At 39.1% G+C, this 17851-nt stretch overlaps 1 protein-coding gene across 4 annotated transcripts in view; it reads right to left on the reverse strand.

Annotated features, from left to right (window-relative positions):
• The window catches only part of NR3C1 (nuclear receptor subfamily 3 group C member 1), a 1023052-nt gene extending 1006778 nt beyond the window's left edge, over positions 1 to 16274 (reverse strand). The window contains exons 1-2 of one of the 4 annotated variants that reach the window (XM_044069153.1): positions 15892 to 16274; positions 11203 to 12412 (exon numbers count right to left, since the gene is read on the reverse strand). In XM_044069153.1, the coding sequence (XP_043925088.1) occupies positions 11203 to 12395 (1193 nt within the window). In that variant the 5' untranslated portion in view covers positions 12396 to 12412; positions 15892 to 16274. Of the gene's footprint in view, positions 1 to 11202; positions 12413 to 14158; positions 14424 to 14949; positions 15071 to 15298; positions 15728 to 15891 lie in introns of those variants that run through there. The other 3 variants (XM_044069152.1, XM_044069149.1, XM_044069150.1) reach the window with 3 other exon arrangements.
• Positions 16275 to 17851: the final 1577 nt, after the last annotated feature.

Below are 17851 nucleotides of genomic sequence, written 5' to 3' on the forward strand. Positions count from 1 at the left end.
AATTCTGAATGGAGATCTGCATACAGCGAGGAATGGGAGATTTCCCTTTTCCTCGCTGTAGTGCGATCTCGGAGTTGGTATATTTAAGAAGTAGGGGTGTGGGGTGCATGGGGGGCTTGCCCCTCTGCATAAACATTCAACTAGTTGTTTTTTGGGGGGTTTTTTGGATATGTTTCGGTATTTTGATATTCCGAAACATTGATCATATGATATTCGATGTTTCGGAATTTCGAGATTCCGAAGTGAATCCAGACGTGCACATACTGAAGATTAAGCCAGAGGTCATTCTCTCTCGAAGTTTCTACTCGGTAATGCACCTGTATGTGACCACAATCTTACCAAATCCAATGCTGAAATTTTAATATGTGGCCTAGTGGAACTGCATTTAAGCTACCAGTTTATTTTCACCATGAGGTTACTTGACAAGATCTAGAAAGCACTGCTTTGTGCAATAAAACAAATGATTCATTTTGACAGCCGTTCCAAAACACAGAAACTGTAAAGCATGCAAACTTACTCTGTACACAAGTCACTACGTGTGTACATTGTGAGTAAAAGTAAAGCAAAACAGACCTATGGCACGAATGTTTGAACAGAGCTCAAAGTACAGCAGAAAGACAGTGCTTATGAAGTGTTTAGCTTGAAGATCCATTCCAAAATTCAGTACGTCTGTGCTTTCTTTTCCTATCACACCTCAGAGTTGTCTTAATTCATTTCCTTTCCAGCTACCATGGTTTACTCCTGTTTTCCCTCAACTTGTAATCTCCTTTGTTATCATGTTTAGAATAATTTTCATACCGCTACATAACTGCCCGAAGACATAAATATGTACACCAAAGACAGACCTTCACAAGCCTCACTAGTGAGACAAGATGATGGCTTATTTCCACAAGAGCCTTTTGACAAACTACTGCACACCTATTATACATTCATACCACACGCAGTTTTATTCACTTTCAGCTTTCATCTTATTGTATTAGACTCCCCCTTGCTTTTTTTCCCCCCTCTCTTGCTTTTATTTTGATCTGAATTTCTTGCTGTGCAAGACACTGCTACTTCTGGGACGACAATTTCCTGCACTGTTGTGGACTATTTTGCACCTAGGATACATTTTTTTCAATGTAATAGTGATAAAGGAATCAGGTATCCAACTCACAGAACTGTGATGCACTATGCTGTTGGAGGACACTGTCAGCTAACCAAGAAGATAGGGTGCTAGCGACCAACCAGGCGGTGGGATGACGTGAACTAAAACTAAACTCCTCAGACGTCTGCAACCACAAATCTACAGCCTGTATCAATTTACTGGTAAAAGTGATGGTGCCAATGCTACAAAGCATCTTTATACTGGATGTATACCCTTCAAGTACAACATGCAATGCAACATTAACTTCAAAACACAGGAGGGTACAAATCTCATATGTATAAACTGTATGCTTCTGGCCTTGTTCTCTCTCTCGGTCTTGGATAACCCGAATAACATTTCTCATAGTTTTCTTAGTTTATAGCTGCTTTGGAAAAAAAGGACCAGCTTTGCATTCCATTAGAGTTGTCATCCAGTTAAGTCAGCATTTGCCTAAACTAATATGCATACTATACTAACAAAAACAGCAACATTAATGCAATTAAAAAAAATGTTGTGGCAAAGGAGATGCTCACATTTGTTAAAGTTTAGCCGAAGCGAAGCTCTGCCATACTGACCTGTACAAAATGTACTACTGTACAGAAAATAAGGCCATCCAAATCTGACAACAATGGTCCTTTTTGTGTACATCTCAGACTCATGTCCATGATAATTATGCTTTAAAGAAATAAACTGATCACTTCTAAACCTGCCTTAAGGAAAAATAAATATTATAAACTAACAACAGCTAGTTACTGTTGCTCTGAAGAAAAACAGAGTTTTCACATTCAGATCACATATACTTAACCATGCCTTAAAACACAACATATATTTTTTAGTCACACATTACTCATTATTTTATTTTACATTTGTTAACCGGGAAAGTCCGACTGGATACATATCCATTTTCAGCGGAGGCCCGGGGAGAAAAGCTCCAGGTTATGAAAAATTTAGTAACAATAAAAATGTAGGTTACAAGATATCTAAAATTTAACAATCAATCTATTTACAAAAGTTTGGTAACAATTAAAGAAAAAAATGCAGGTTGCAATGATCTCTAGAAAGTTAACAATGGGTCAAAGAAAAAATTTATATATAGGTTACATATAGATAGGAAATAATAAATGTTGTTGAAGCAGTAAATACACAGAAATCAATCTTTTAAGAGAGGTGGGTCTGTAAGATAAGCATTTTTCAGTTAGAAAGTAAGGAAGATAAAACAGAGACGATTGTTTAGGTTGGGAGGATTATAATTAGTGGGCAGAAATAGTAAGTTATAGAGGGAGAAAGGGGTAATCACATCTGTGAGCTAAGTTTTGTTTAAAAAGTTTGTTGGTGTGTTTTTGGGTTAGTCGGGGTTTCGATATGAGCACAACTATTTTTTGACTACCTCAGTCTCATTAAACTTCCAAGCATAAAATTAAAACAATTCAGAAGTTAGTTAAGAGTTCTCACAAGCCATCAAAACAGCCATTTTTAAGAAAAAGCTGCTTAGCATTCCAACACAAAAAAATATGCAAGGGAAAAAAAAGGAAAAAAAAGAGAGAGAGAGAGTGAGAGAGTTTCCATCACTGGCATCACGTATGTGCAGATCGTTGGGCCTTCCAATAATTCTTTAATAGGAGCGTTGCCAACTGCCAACTGAACATTACTTCTTGTTCTATCACTTGTGCGGCAACAGGAATAATCTATTTCGGTTTTGTTAGCTCTCCATTAAACATCTACTTCTCAATCACACACACACACATAAACATGGTTTCATATGAAATACTCTAGATTGTACAGTTACCATCTTTGTGGGGGTTAACTCTGAAAACACCAGCTTCCAGTAACAACCCAGCTTCTACTTTAACACAGGCTTGCATTCCACATACTGGTTAAGTATGGATGACCAATACAATGAAATGATTCACACAGAATAATGCATGACAGGGAAAGGTTACTAGCAGGGTACCCCACTAACTAAAGGTTACTAGCAGGGTACCCCACTAACTTAACGTCTAAAGATGGTTATCTTAAGCTTCTGTTAATGGCATGTTATGAATCAGCCAGAAGTCTTTTAGATTTGTAAATAGTCCCATATATAAAAGATACGGTATAAAAGCATAAGGAAGGATACCAATGTTGTAGAAATGAAAACAACTTCCAAATTGCAGACCTTCTAAAACTGAAGCAAAATAAGTACCTGGAAAGCAAAATGCATGGGCAACACACACGACTGTTGGGGAAGGGCATCTATACTGAATGACAGGGTGCTGTGTGACCCCTACAGGAAAGCCTTGCACCAGCTGCCATGACTTGCCTTGAACTTTGAATAAAAGATAACGATTTTTTGCAGGATGAGTTCAGCTTGCAGTACACAGTAACTAGGCCTGAAACCGCTCCAAATAATATAGCATTCTTACTCAGAAATTACTGTGATCCCTACCCACACACATTTTGTTTGAGATCACAGTAATTTCTGAGTAATGCTTTATTATACTTATTTACCTTGAAAAGTTTATAAAACTTTTTTTCAGTCCCTTTGCAAGTTTCAGGCAGAGTACAAAGTTAGAACATTCACCTTTGGCATTTTGGATAATCCTACTCTGGCATTTCACCAACGTCTCCAGTACACAGAAGAAACAAATAAACTGGACAAAATTTGTTTTTAAATATGTAGCCCCCAGTTATTCCCCGTGGGTTTACCAACTTATCCTTACCCAGCCCCCCACCAATTCATTACTGCTCACACACATGCCTCCCAGACTAGCCTGCAGCCACCTTTTCCCATAACTTCGTACACAGACTATCCTCCTTCATTTATGCTACTACTAAAGGAAACAATGTGGCAACTTTACTGCATAAGCTCTGCTAGGAAAAATAAATGGTTAACTAGGATGACATTCGATAGCATCTGAAGACTGCTGCATTTCTGCAGAAATGTTTAAACGTGTTGAAAACAGTAATATATCACACTATCTTCAAAGAAGATTGCAGACACTCCACATTATGTTGTTAACCTGCTGCCAACATGTCAGGCACAGGGTAGAAAAGCATACATTTCATCTTCAAGTGTAGTTAAACTACACAGTAACCTATTTATCCACATAGATACAATAAAGAAAATCATTTTCCAGGTTTACTGCAATGTAGTAACTACCAGCTTTCCTAGCTAAAATAACAAAGGCATGAAAATGTAAATAAAAGGGACCAAGGGTGGCATCCTGTGCGACCTCTAAAATGAACCCATATTCTGCATGCCAATTTCCAACCTGCATACAAACATTGCTGGCATGTAAACAAAGTTACCTTATCATCCCAGAACCAAAGCGCCACAACCAGCATCCAGAACACAACTCATTACTTCATTCCAGCATGGTCTCTCTAAGATTGTTGCCCACATCAAGAAAAACACACTAAACAATCAATCATATATACATATACCATTTATCAATCCTGGACCCACTGTATCCGTCAAATTAAAGTATTCCCAACCTATCCAATCATACTCGTCCCAATCCTGTGGCACTTCTATACTAGCCACTTAGCCCACATCAGACAACACCAAGGACAGGTTCCTCAGGTCTCTGGGCAGTGTCCCATCTGGTCCTTGTGCTTACCCTCTGAAGGCACAGCCAGCTCCCTCTGCCCATATCCTGGCATCCATTCACTGGTCTCCAGACTCTACCAGTCACTCTCCAAGCACATCACTCCCACAAGGATTTCTTCTGTAAGGTCTGATGCAGTCAATTCATTAGTCACCCTGTTTCTTCACGGTGTTCCACGCTTGCCCTCCCTCCCATCGCTGCTCAGCCTAGCCAGTTCCTGTCCTCATTTTATCCTTCCTGCTATATACTTAAAATATCCCTTACTGATCCCTTCTGCCAACTCCTTTTCAATCTGCACCTTTGCTAAACAAGTAATGTGTTCACACAGCTATTACTAAACAATGCACGTGTTCACTGGATATCATGTTCTGTTTACTTCTTATATTGCTTAGTCCTGCAAACAGCATATTGTTTTTGAATTACCTCTGTATTAATAATTGCCTAAGTAGATTTCCTGTATTTCTCCTCTGCAAATGTATTATGTAAGAACAACAAAGTTAAAAATATTGCAAATAATTAAATTACACTGCACCCATCTATGGCCACCTCTTTACAAATCAGTCCATGTCAGTCATCAACAGTATGACTGCTGGAGTAATGGCTATTGATTGCACCATCACCACCAATCCCCCATTTCTCCAGTTTTCTACATGGAGTCAGGGCAACACATCAACTGTCTCCAACTCTCTCAATTCAATGGCACGCTGTTTTTTTTGACAGTCATGCCTGACTGTCAGAGGTCTTCTCTCATGCAATCCATCCACCTCTTTGTTGGACATTATTGTTTCCTCTTGCCTTCCTCTGGTCTCTCCCAATTCTCCATCACCATATTGTTTTTCTTTCCTGCACATTTTCCTGAACCACAGTAATTTGATTTCTTTGACTTTCTCTGCAATTGGAGCTACTTATCTTTAACTATGAATCCTCATCTCTGTCTGTCTCACAGTGTGCATCCTACCACCCATCTCAGGCACCTCTTCCATCACCTCCACCTTTCTTAACGGCCTTGCCTTCAATGCCCAGGTTTCTGCACATACAGAAACACTGGCTGAACCACTTTTATTACACAGCAGAATAAAACCAAAGATGCTGAAGTGTATCACTGTTTAGTATACCTTACTTTTCAACTTCTTTGGCATTATTCTGTCACACACACTACCTGACATTCTGTGCCACTTGGCTGCAGCTCTCATGATTCTAGTTCTGATCTCCTTATTCAGACTTTCCTTTTCCTCACCCACCCCTCCCAGATAACTGAAGCTGTTAAAAGGGGGAAATCATTCGCTGATGTTCAAGTCCAGAGTTTGCTTACATTGCATACAACAGTTTTGTTGAATAGGTCTCCTCTGATCCATTTGCTAATGTAGTCTGTCACCAGTATGAACAGAAATGGGCTCAGAGCTGAACCCTGATGCACCCCAAATCCCAATGGGAACCCCACTATCCATACTTGTGTCATTGGGTCCTTGTATATAGCCTGCACTAATTCTACCAAAATTTTGTTATTTTAGACCATCACAGGGCTCACCAGACTGCCCATGCTGGTGACCTTGTCATATGCTTTCACCAAGTCTAGAAACAAAGCTGTGGTCATTCTTAAGTTACAGCTTCTTCTCCACTGTGTCTCACTGCAAACATCAGGTCTGATGCATTGCATCCTCATCTGAATCCAAAATGCTCATCTCCCATCTAACACTTATATGCAGTATGACAGGACTTTGATTCCACTATACTAACCATAGCTGTGAATATCTAGAGGGACTGAAGCTGCAGTTTATTAGCTGCACTGCCTTCAACTAAAGAGCTCTTCTTCCAGGCAGCAAGCTTCCAAAATTCGAACATTTTAAAAACTTATATTCAAAGACAGGAGAACAAAAAATTGTCACTGCTGTTCAGGACGCAGACTGAGCAGAAGTTAACTTGGGCAGTCTTTCCTATTCTACACATGGAAACAGAGTGACACAGCAAATAAGGACCATTTATTCAGTCTGCCCACCCCTTCCCATCAACTGGACAAACAGCAGATCCTAGTTAAACAGCATATTCTTTCCACCTTTCACAAGGGTCTTATATTGAATGGCCACATTGTCAAACTTATCTCATCAAACAATGCACTGCTCTGAAGCAGATCATGTTAGTTACTGTGGAATCAGGAAAGTTGCCCTTCTCCCCACTGGAGTGTGATCTCAGAGTTGGTATATGTAATTACTGGAGGTGTTGAGGCTGGATGGCCTGCTTTGTCTACGAGATGACGTGCGACTGTGTGGCCGCTTGGCAATATGATCCCTTTTACAAGATTTGTTTTACTTCTTTTGCACACATAATTAAAAATTCCCTCAACTTTTACAACACAATGGTAAAACCTTTTCTAGTTAAAAACATGAAGTCATCAGTATGTCCACCACTCCATCCACCATGTCGCTTCAAGCTGAGTGACTTCATTTTAAGCATAGCCGGCTTTAGGCATAGGCCAACTAGGCAGCTGCCTAGGGCGCCGCTGTAGCAGGAGCGCTTTTCTAGTATTTCTCTTGTGTATGTAGACCAGGATGGGGGCACGCGGTGGTGTCATAGGGGGCGCCGTGGAGACCTTTTGCCTAGGGCACCAGTTGACCTAAGGCCACTCCTGATTTTAAGACAAACTTATTTTAAAAAGGTATCCTATTGCAGCAGGAACCTCTTCCTTCTCTGCATCCATTTTCCTATAAAACCTTTAATCCTGTTAGACAACTGAAGGAATAGTGCAAACTATCCTGGCAGTGACCGTGTGCAAGACTGTGAAAACCCAGTCCGGAACAATTGTCAGTCTACTGCAGAATGCATGCTCACATTCAGTCATGCATAATCCCCAAGTGAAATCAGAGAATCCAGCATCTCTTTGGGAGATAATTTAAGAAAACACAGAATTCGAGAAATAAATGGGGAAGGTAGAGTAATTCGACACAGTGAGCTGGAAGACATAAGTATTTAACTGGGAAAGGCGGCTTATTCATTCAGTGGGCATCAAGACTGTGCAAAATCGTGCAAAGTGAAGTCAGCGTTTCTTTTTTCCTCTTCTACACGATCTCTTACAATCCAAATAGTTCTGCTGTCATTTCTTCCTCAAATTAAATGTGTGGGCAAAGTGTCCCTCCATGGAAGCAACCATGACATCATTGCACATACCACAGCAAGGGATGGAAAATAATCAGCAAGCTAGGAACCTCCCAACGTTGCAGGATCAGTCTGTATGCAGATCAGTAAAATAATACGCAAGGAGAAGGAGGGAAAAAATATCATGGAACACGGCGGTCTGTTTAAAGGTCCAAGACGGCAACTACTATTCTTACAGAAGTAAAACTTTTAAGTTCGATTTGAGAAATATACATCAATTCGGAGACAAAAACCTTTTATGCTTGAACACTTTTCAGGCAGAAATTAGCAATTTTTAAAATACAGAACAGCATAAAGCCCAACTTAACCAGACTATCTGTCCCTTCAATATATGGCATACACAGTGGCCTTAACTAGGAAGTGCTTTAACTTTATTATGAGGAAACAAACTATTTCTACATTGCATAATTTAACGTGGCACAACATAAACAATAAAGATTATTACAGCTCATTTTCTTGTGACCTTGCCAAATGCACACCAAAATACCAGACTGCTTTCTGTTTTAACAGAAAGCAATACACATTAAAAGGTTAACTACACAACTGGAATGCAGCCAGCAAAGCAGTTCTAAGCTAGGTTTTCACAGTGGGGATTACTCCACCCACAAGAGACCTAACCTATATGAATTTTCCTTACCATGTTACCGCTTAGCAACAAGAAAAAAATCATCACATTCCACAGGTGCTTAGTCTAACAATTTTCTGTGGTGTCCAAAGCAGCCTAAGAACTACAAACAAATTTATTTTCCCAGCTACTTTAAGCATTTTTAACTCCAATTCCTTCCTTAGGTCAATATCTGAAGACCATAACCTCACATTTTACTACTATCCAAGATCATTTCATCTTTTTGGAAGCCATTCTGTATCATTTTGCAAGACACCTAATAATTAAATGCCAAACGCTGCAGCAGAAATTCACCCATCGCACTGTACATTCTGGATACCCTTTAAAAAAAAAAAAAAGAAAGAAAAAAGCAGTTCTACAATCTTTATTTCTCAACCAAATAATATGGGTTTTAAAATGTGCACCCATTGCATAGGAATAACAGGCACAGACTGACAAGATTCCAACTCACGGTTTGCTTGTATACACACAGGAAAGAAGTTCAGAGTCCAATCCTAAAATACACAAAGAAATGCTACGAACTTTTCTAATGTTAAGAATGCTAAACAGGTGTTTTCTCTCCACAACATTTTCAGACTAAAGGCTTAAAATTGCAGATTCAGACGGTAAGTAAATTAGTCCCAATACCGATACAGGAACACGTTCATTTTTCTCAGACAAGGACAGGCCTGCATTCTATTCTGTCCAATGACAGACAAGTCCTAGGTAGCCAAAAATTAAAACACACAAACACACACACAGGACAGCTGCAGAAGACCCCCAAATGTATCTGAGAACCAAGACCATGAAAAAGCCTTTTTTACAAATGTTTGGAGAAAACAATTAAATAAAGGAAACAAAATATAATAAAGCAGCTTTACAACGGTTGTACCTCTTCTCACTGTCAAGACGAACTAGAGTCAAACTATTCAGAAAAAAAAACAAAGTCTTTAATCACAACACGCTGAAACAATGACAAGTACTTTGTGCAACAAGTACTATCATAAAAGACAGGAAAAGGATTAACTATTGAGGAAAATGTTAAAAATTCAGCAATTATTTTAAAAATAAAAACATGATTTTTTTTACCTTTCATCAATGGAGAACAAATAATTAACTTTCTAAATTACGAATGTAAATATCCAAGCAAAAAAAGACCAAACAAAATTTTGAATTCAGCCAAGTACATTGCTGACAAAAAAGTGTAAATTGGTTATAGAAGAAAAGTGTGACATCACATATTCTTAACAAAAATGAGTTCTGGACAAACAAACACTTGTTCACTAGATTAAACTTAAGTGGAAGGTACCACACTGTAGTTATGACATCTATTCCTGTACTTCTACAAAATTTGCTTAGAGCAAATGAATTCACCTGACAGATTAGACTCACAGAGCACATTTAGAAAATGCCTTCCATTCTTCCAAAATATAAAAGTAACTGAAGGCTACAAAACAAATATGAAGCCAGCAAATGTACTGTAAATACTGTTGTAACATTTGTTGGATATGTAAAGATAATCTAGCGCTATACAAACAAAGACAAAAAGATATCTGTAAATGCAGCTCAATGCCCAAGCATGCTAATAGTACAATGGAAGGGATTTTAATCAGAAAGAATAAAAATTTGAAAGAATGCAGCAGATAACCCAAGAACAGTGCATGAAGTAACAAACATTTAAAATGTCAAACTAAGAACTTACACATAAAAAAATTAAATCCCTCGTTTTTGCAAGTTATTTTATTCTGTTCACAAATTTGTAGATGTTAAAAACCAAACCAGCAAAAAAGGGGCCCCAAAAACAGATAATTAACAAATGGCATCCTACATTAATATTTTATTCTGCATAGGCTACCGCCTTGTGACTCCCATTTAAAATGCTGAATTAGAAACATCTGCAAAAATGTTATACCAGCAAGAGCTTACAAAATTTTTTTTCTTCAAGTCACACTACCCCTTTTCTCCTCAGAACACAAGTGATTCTTACTTCTTTCCTATCTTAAACAGTGGGTTAAGTCACTTGCTAATTAAAATTCGACTACTTTACTAGCAGCATGTCAAGACACAGTGATGCAACACCACTCAATACAAATAATGCTAGACATGCAAATGTGTTACCACTCAAATTTAACACATTAAAAAACATGACATCAAAACTAACACATGCAAGCAGACAATCATCTTCATGAATACAATGCACACAATCTGAGGGCTTAAATGTACCCTTAATTGGATCACTTCAGTGGCTCTGCTGGACAGAGGCACAGGGAACTAATCTAAGGGGGCGGCAAATGCCAACACATTCTGGCTAGGCTTATAAATTCCTTCAGGCAGATAACCTAGTACCTATGAACCTAATTCTGAGCAGATTTTTTTTAATACAAAGCAGTAGTATGCAACCAAATAAATACAAATAAATGCAAGACTCTAAACATATTTGCTACAACAGGGCTTTATTAACTGCTAAATTTAGACTGGGGCAATTATCTTACATTTAGATTCTAGTTATATGACTGATATATTGACATTACAAAAGAGCAACAATCAGATATAATGAAGGATTCTCTAATGTGTTTGTAACTCAGAAAATCAAGTAGTGCATCATGTAAACAATTACGGACAAACTTACAGTGAACATACGGCTGATTTATGCACAACACTTCCTGCAAAAGAAGTGTAAGCAAGCAGCTTAACAAGGGTACATGAGAATGCATAAAAAAAATTGTACATCTTACCCCGTACTGCTGCTGATGAACCCCGATAATCCTGTGTAGCTGCCAGTTGTTAAAGGGCTCAAAGAAGAATTGTCGGAGCTTCCCTGGCACCTACTCCGATTATTCCCAATAGTAGTAAAAGGTGGAATGAAAGTAAAAATGGGTTTCTGATCCTGGTGTTGTGAGCAAGGTGAGCTATCTACACCATAACAGTAGGACTGACCCCCAGAAGTGCTCACTCCATGAACTGAAATTGTGGCAGGGGTATCAAATTCAGAGCTGCTTGCTTGGCAAAACCCTCTGTTCAGCTGTTCCTGTTTTATGACGCCAGGAGTTACTAATTCAATGTAACCCTCCTTTTCTCTCTTCACTTGAGGCAACTCAGCAGATGTGCTAGGCATCTGTGAATCTTGACATTCAATGTTTTTCACTTCAAAGTTATTATTCCCCACAAGCCCTCTACACGCTTCACTTAATCCTCCAGCCTCTGAAATTGCATTGTCTATTTGTAGAGGAGAAAGCCCGACACCTTCATCATCTTCATCATCACAGAATGTCTCCAAGTTCCAAGGACTTCCACCTGTAATTCTGCCAGGTGAATCAGTCTGCAAGTTCAGCTCAGGAAAAATATCAAAAGAGTTTTGGTCATCAGAGAACAATCTTGAAGTACCATTAGGGTCACTAACACCAATGTGTGAGAAGGCCTCCTGCTCGGAGGGAAAATCACTTTTTCCCATGGTGGAGAAATCCTGACCCCTGGCAGGTGAATCTGTAGTTTCAGCATTCAGGAAAGATGCTTCTGTTTCTGCATCCCTGTTTAAGTTTGCTAGGCTTTCTTCTAAAAGAAAAAAGTCATTTTCTGCACTGCTGACACATGACTGCTGCTCCTGTTGCTGGCATCCAAAGCCTGTACCTGCAGCTTTTGAATTCACCTCCCCCATATAGAATCCCATAGATAGTGAAACTGCCTTGGAAGGATCCCTAGTAGTGGCATTTCTGCCTAGTCCATTTGAAATGTCACAAGTAAACTGCTTGCACTCCAGCTGCGCAGATGTCTGTCTCGATGGTGATGCTGAAACGGTTACTGTAGCTCCAGCTCCACCTCCGCATATTGGATTAAAAGGGTACCCAGATGAAGTCTTGTCGCTGCGCTCCACATACTTCAGACTCTGTGTTCCATTCAGATTGTTTAGTGATCCCGCTGGGTCCATCATGTCTGCTGATGCATAATCTAAAAACAAATAACATTCTGGTAAATGCAGTATAACAAAGAGATACAGAAATGCACTGCAATTCAGTGATTTGTTATCCTACAATAAACCTACTTTTTTTAAGAAATATATTAATGTCTAACTACCAGCCATCCTTGCAGGAGTCACATTTACATTTAATAATGATACCGAACTCCCGGTCATCTCTACAGGGTCACTATATTACAGCATAACATATAAACATCACCTGTACTGTCATAATACAGTAATACTTTATACTGCCTGACCACATTTCCACACTTGAATTCACACTTTTCCACTTCACACAAAACATATGGGAAACTATAATGTAAATAGAACAAGTACTGCTCTACCAACACTGTTATGACAGCAGTGAAAACCCCTCAAAAATAAACAAAAATCAAACCACCACTGAAATGAGCAACATTTTTGAAAACAGCTAAATCTTAAGCATGCATGCCATGTGATTATGAACACTGCTATTTAAGAAGCCAGTTTTGTTAAATCCTGAAATTAAAAATCTGTAATTTATCTGACTTAGATTTTTTTAATAGCAGACTGAAATTAATCTAATAGTAGACTGAAATTAATCTATACAAACAACCCACGCACCTCTAGCGTCTCTGATCAGGACCGTTATGCATAAAAAAGTTTTCAGATCATATTAAGAATATTTAACTCAATTTTCAAAAAGCATAAATTTGTACAATTTAAACAATAATAATTCAGCTGTTTCCGTGCAAATGTATGCCGTTCTGTAGCTGCATTAATTGTGAACCTTCTAATGAAAGGTATGCAGCAGCACCCTCACATCTGACAAAATGGTTTAAAAATGTAGCCAATAGCAGAAAAATCAAGCAAAGTAAACACACAATGCCAAAAGAAAGAAATTTTATATATGACAAACTTTTGCCTTCTAAGGCTACCACCTATCTAAAATACGTACAATACACCATTCCTTGACACATCTCTTCACACTTCCTCAAAATAAGAAATAAAAAGAGCGCTTATCTAGTCATTAAGAAGTTCACCACCACAGTGGGACTTGGACTATGAAGTGTTAATGACCGGGTATTCAGCACTTTCCAAGACAAGGCTTCTGAACTAGCCCGTTCCCAGTCACGATCACCGTTGCAGCAGTAGCAGCATCATCACCACCATAACACACCCCTTCCAAGGCAACAATATATATAATATGTTAATATTATAAACAAACAATCTGCTGGCTGCTCTTAAACCTTTCTCGTTTAATGGTTTACAACTTTGTAAGCCAAATGCTTTAATGTTTGCGTCATTATAGCAGCAAGCCTGCGTGGCAAGCAAAACTCATTTAAACCTTTTAAGTGCAAAAAGAAGACATAATTCATAGGCGCTCTTAACATACAATGACAATTCCCTGTATCCTGGCTCTGCAGGATTGAAGGAATACCTATGCATGAGATATTTACGACTTGGACTCGAAGGTTATTTAGAAAAAAAAAGCAAAACGAGCGTGACCTTTTCGGTTGCACGGACACGTCGAGCCAAGAAAGACTAGCTGCAACCAGATGCACTTACAGTACTAAAGACATTATAATATATACTTTGTATCACAGTTGCATAAAGAGATGCGTGACCACTACAGAAGCACAAGTTATTTGAACAGTTCCACTCTACGGATTCAGTCCGACTACTAAGCAGCCCTTTCTTACTACAATCATGCCAGCCCCATGCACGCCCCCTCCTAAAAATCTGAAAATAACAACCTTTCCTTGCAATTCGGGCCTCGCTCAACATGTTACAAAGTTTCAAGCTGCAGACTACCAAAAATATTTCGCAGTCACACAATGCCGCAGTCTTGGAGGAAGCAAACGGGGCGATATATATGGATTTCAAAACATAAGTCTGCAATCGCGTTCAGACTAAAAACAAAAACAACCATTCCTGGCAAAATGGATCACAGTTTTGGAAAAGTTATTTTTTTCTCCTGAAAAGGGAGGTAATAAAAGGATCGCAAAGAGAGGAAAAATATGCTGAGACCTGTTGAGCAGCCTAACCCGCCCACTGTCAGGGGAAACTGAAAAAAAATCTAAACGCCGAAGCTACAAATGCTAGCGTTTCAGTTTCGTCAATTTCAAGTAGACATTCTGCAAAAGAAAACAAATAATAACAGTGTGGAAATAGATGTAGGACCTTTCAACAGCTAGGCGCATATACTGAAGTACCAATATTCGTTAAAATAAATAACTTCTCAGTATGAAGGAATCGGCTTCTGCATGCTGAAATCTGTGAAGCCGAAGCCGTGCGTGTGTACTTTAATCTCTGTCTCGTTTTTTTTCCCAGTGCAAGTAAACCAACACTATAAGCACTAATCAACAATGTTTCTTGACATTTAGACAACTAACTAAGCGATACATGGACTGTTTTAGCAACTTATATCATAAAGGAGAGCTGTTTTCGTGGTCCGAAAGAGGTTCAGGAAAATAACTAATAAAAAGACTTTCCCACAAACCCTGTACTGACAGCTACAGAGAAGACAGCAGTGACTTGGCATTACCCAGGTGCAGCCCACAGCGGTTGAACTTGAGCGAGCAAACGTCCCAGTCTGTATCGTGCCGACTCTCGTGCCACACCGACATTTCGTTAAGCACGGGGAAAATGACAAGCTAGCTGCTCAGCTGGCACGCGAAGCAGCAGACAGCTCGCGGACGTAGGCACATTCACAGAGCGTGCTACTCCTCCCCGCCCCCGCGAAGACGCTCTGCTTGTTTGTTGTCACTGCTGCTGCTTATACATACAGCAATATGGAGGAAGTACTGAATAATGACTACGTGCAAACCAAACACATCGGTGGTATAAAGCATAGCTCAGCCTTCATGAAGGAGCTACACAACACACATACTCACATTTTAAAGACTCAAACTGCATTTATGATCCGGTCAGCATGTTCGTCCTATGGGTGACAAGAGTTACTGTAACTAACTTCCTTAATGATAATAATCCACGAATAATTGTTTTCCTTTGTATCCCTCCTAAAAATACAGCGGTACTCATCCCTTTATGCATCAATACAGCCACCAGTAATGTTTTCTTTCAACCTCTGGTTCTGCTGCTCTGGCCTTCCCGTAGGGGTTGTGACAGCCGCCACTGTACTGCCTAGCAAGACGGAAAATAATAAAATTTAAAAAAAAGTGCACGAGGTGCCAGACTGTTCATTTCTCTAAGGCCGCCCAAAGCATTGCAGCCAAAAAAGCGGAGGTGAAGAGCGCGGGCACGCGCAGCCCTTTACTTAACTGTCATTCAAACAATGCACGTGCCACCCAGACCCCTGCATTTCACACACCCCTTTCATGTTATACTGAAATTCACAACAACACCTATGCTGTCACTCCCGTTCACTCTAAAGAATCAGCAGCTGTCAAACTGCGTGTGGGAAAAACAATACAGAGCAACACTGATCACCCTATTACCAACAAATTGAAACATCTTGTTTACGTACCAAGTTTTTACAACTTTTTCACTTCCTTAGACAATGTCCCGGCAAGTAGCCGGTGAGTGTTGTGTTGTCTTGTTTTTGACGGTCATTAGCTTTCAGTTCTTTGAGCTGCCGCTGCTGAGCGAACTGCAACGCTAAGAGGCGGGCTTCATCACTTCTTGCGCAGGCAGCTAGCTTAGCGCTGGACTGCGGACGCACGAAAGCAGCTGAAACCACGGCCAGCCATCTTGGTAAAGAAGGCACTAACTGCACAGCAAAGAAAGCTAAAAAAAATTGCTTAATCAGCAACAAACGTGGTTTGCTTATCGGTGACCACTCTTAGCTAGCATGCTTCTTCCTGTGGCTGTCGCCTAACAGAAATACGATTTTAATGCCTTTTTGCTCCCTAACCATTTTTTTCATACTGCTGACTGCGAACAATCCCCAAAAGTCATCTCATCGAAATATTGCATGCGCTCACGTGCTTAGTTTATCAACATTAAAACAGTGCATTCGTTAATATGATAAGCACGTAGTAACGACGGTTATTTTGTAAAGGGTTAGAAACCATAACTAAGTGCTAGACCTGTGGTATTTAAGAGCTACAACCCGCCAGTCGTAATGTTAAAATGGATAAACTGGGATTTATTTCCACGCTCTGTTTTCTCAATTTAAGCACTGCACAGTGGAGACTGCAGTGCAGTACTGCATGCAACTGATATATTAATGTGTGTTTTGCTGTGGGAGTCCTATACTTAATGTAAAGTGATGTCCCATATAGAACTAGTTCTTGCTTGAATTGTGGTAAAATGACACATACATAAGACGCACACACCAGCACTCTTACAAGTATGTGTGAGGGTGCAGTGTGTCTGTGTCTGATATAGATGTGTGTGTGTGTATGTATATATATATATATATATATATATATATATATATATATATATATATATATATATATATATATACCGGGAAAAGATATATATATATATATATATATATATATATATACACACACACACACACACACACACACTGTATGTATGTAGATGTTAATGCTAATCAGCTGCTGGATATCATTAACTAATTCATTCATTTTAATAACTGAAATAAAATCTAATTGTAGCTCGTTGGAATTTGTAATGCAGTGTACTTTTTATTATTCTACCCAGTACCCATTAATGACATTACTGTGAGTCTCCTTTTACAACCCATTGCCCCCAGCTTAATGAAACCGGAACAAAACAAGCTAATAATAAAAATATGTGCCGAACTGCGTTTTTTTTTTTGTTGTTGTTTAAGCAAGACTGGATAGAATCACTATAGACACCTGCTACCTGCATTTTCTTATATATTGGACATAGAACTGTATCAAAATATACTTCTGTACTGTACTAGTAAGACCTGCATAACATTCTACAGGGGACGTAGGCATACCTTTTAACATTAGCAGGAAATATTGCCCAGTCCATTCAGATGCAAATGGCTGCTGGCAAAAGGACCCCGTTTGACTTCATTTTAACAGTAGTGTTGCAAGCAATAGCAAAGAAGCACACGGACTCTTGATTTGAGTAAATATGAAAAAAAATCTCGTGCAAAGAATATCGAATGGAATTATAGTTAGTAGTAAAGAAGTTATATAAAGCAACATACATGCACTATCTGGTCTGTTAATAGTCTCTCAAAGCCCCAACAAAATAACTCGGGAATCCTTCTCCTCCATTGAATCTTGGTTTAGTAATCCCAATTTATTACTCAACCCTAAGAAAAGTAAACTTCTTTTTATCTGTAAAATACTTACCCTACAAAAATCCAATTTTAAAATCCTTTCTCGGAACACCTCAACAGAAGTAGTCTCTAACACCAAACTCTTATGTGTAGCAATAGATTTATTTATTCATTTACTTGTTATTGTTGACAGGGTAAGTCTGACTGGGCAGAGTCCATTTTAAGTGGAGGCCTGGGGAGAAAAGCTCCACCAAAG

This window comes from Protopterus annectens, chromosome 4.part0 (assembly GCF_019279795.1).
Source record: "Protopterus annectens isolate FY-2018-M chromosome 4.part0, PAN1.0, whole genome shotgun sequence".
In the NCBI taxonomy this organism is placed as follows: domain Eukaryota; kingdom Metazoa; phylum Chordata; order Ceratodontiformes; family Protopteridae; genus Protopterus; species Protopterus annectens.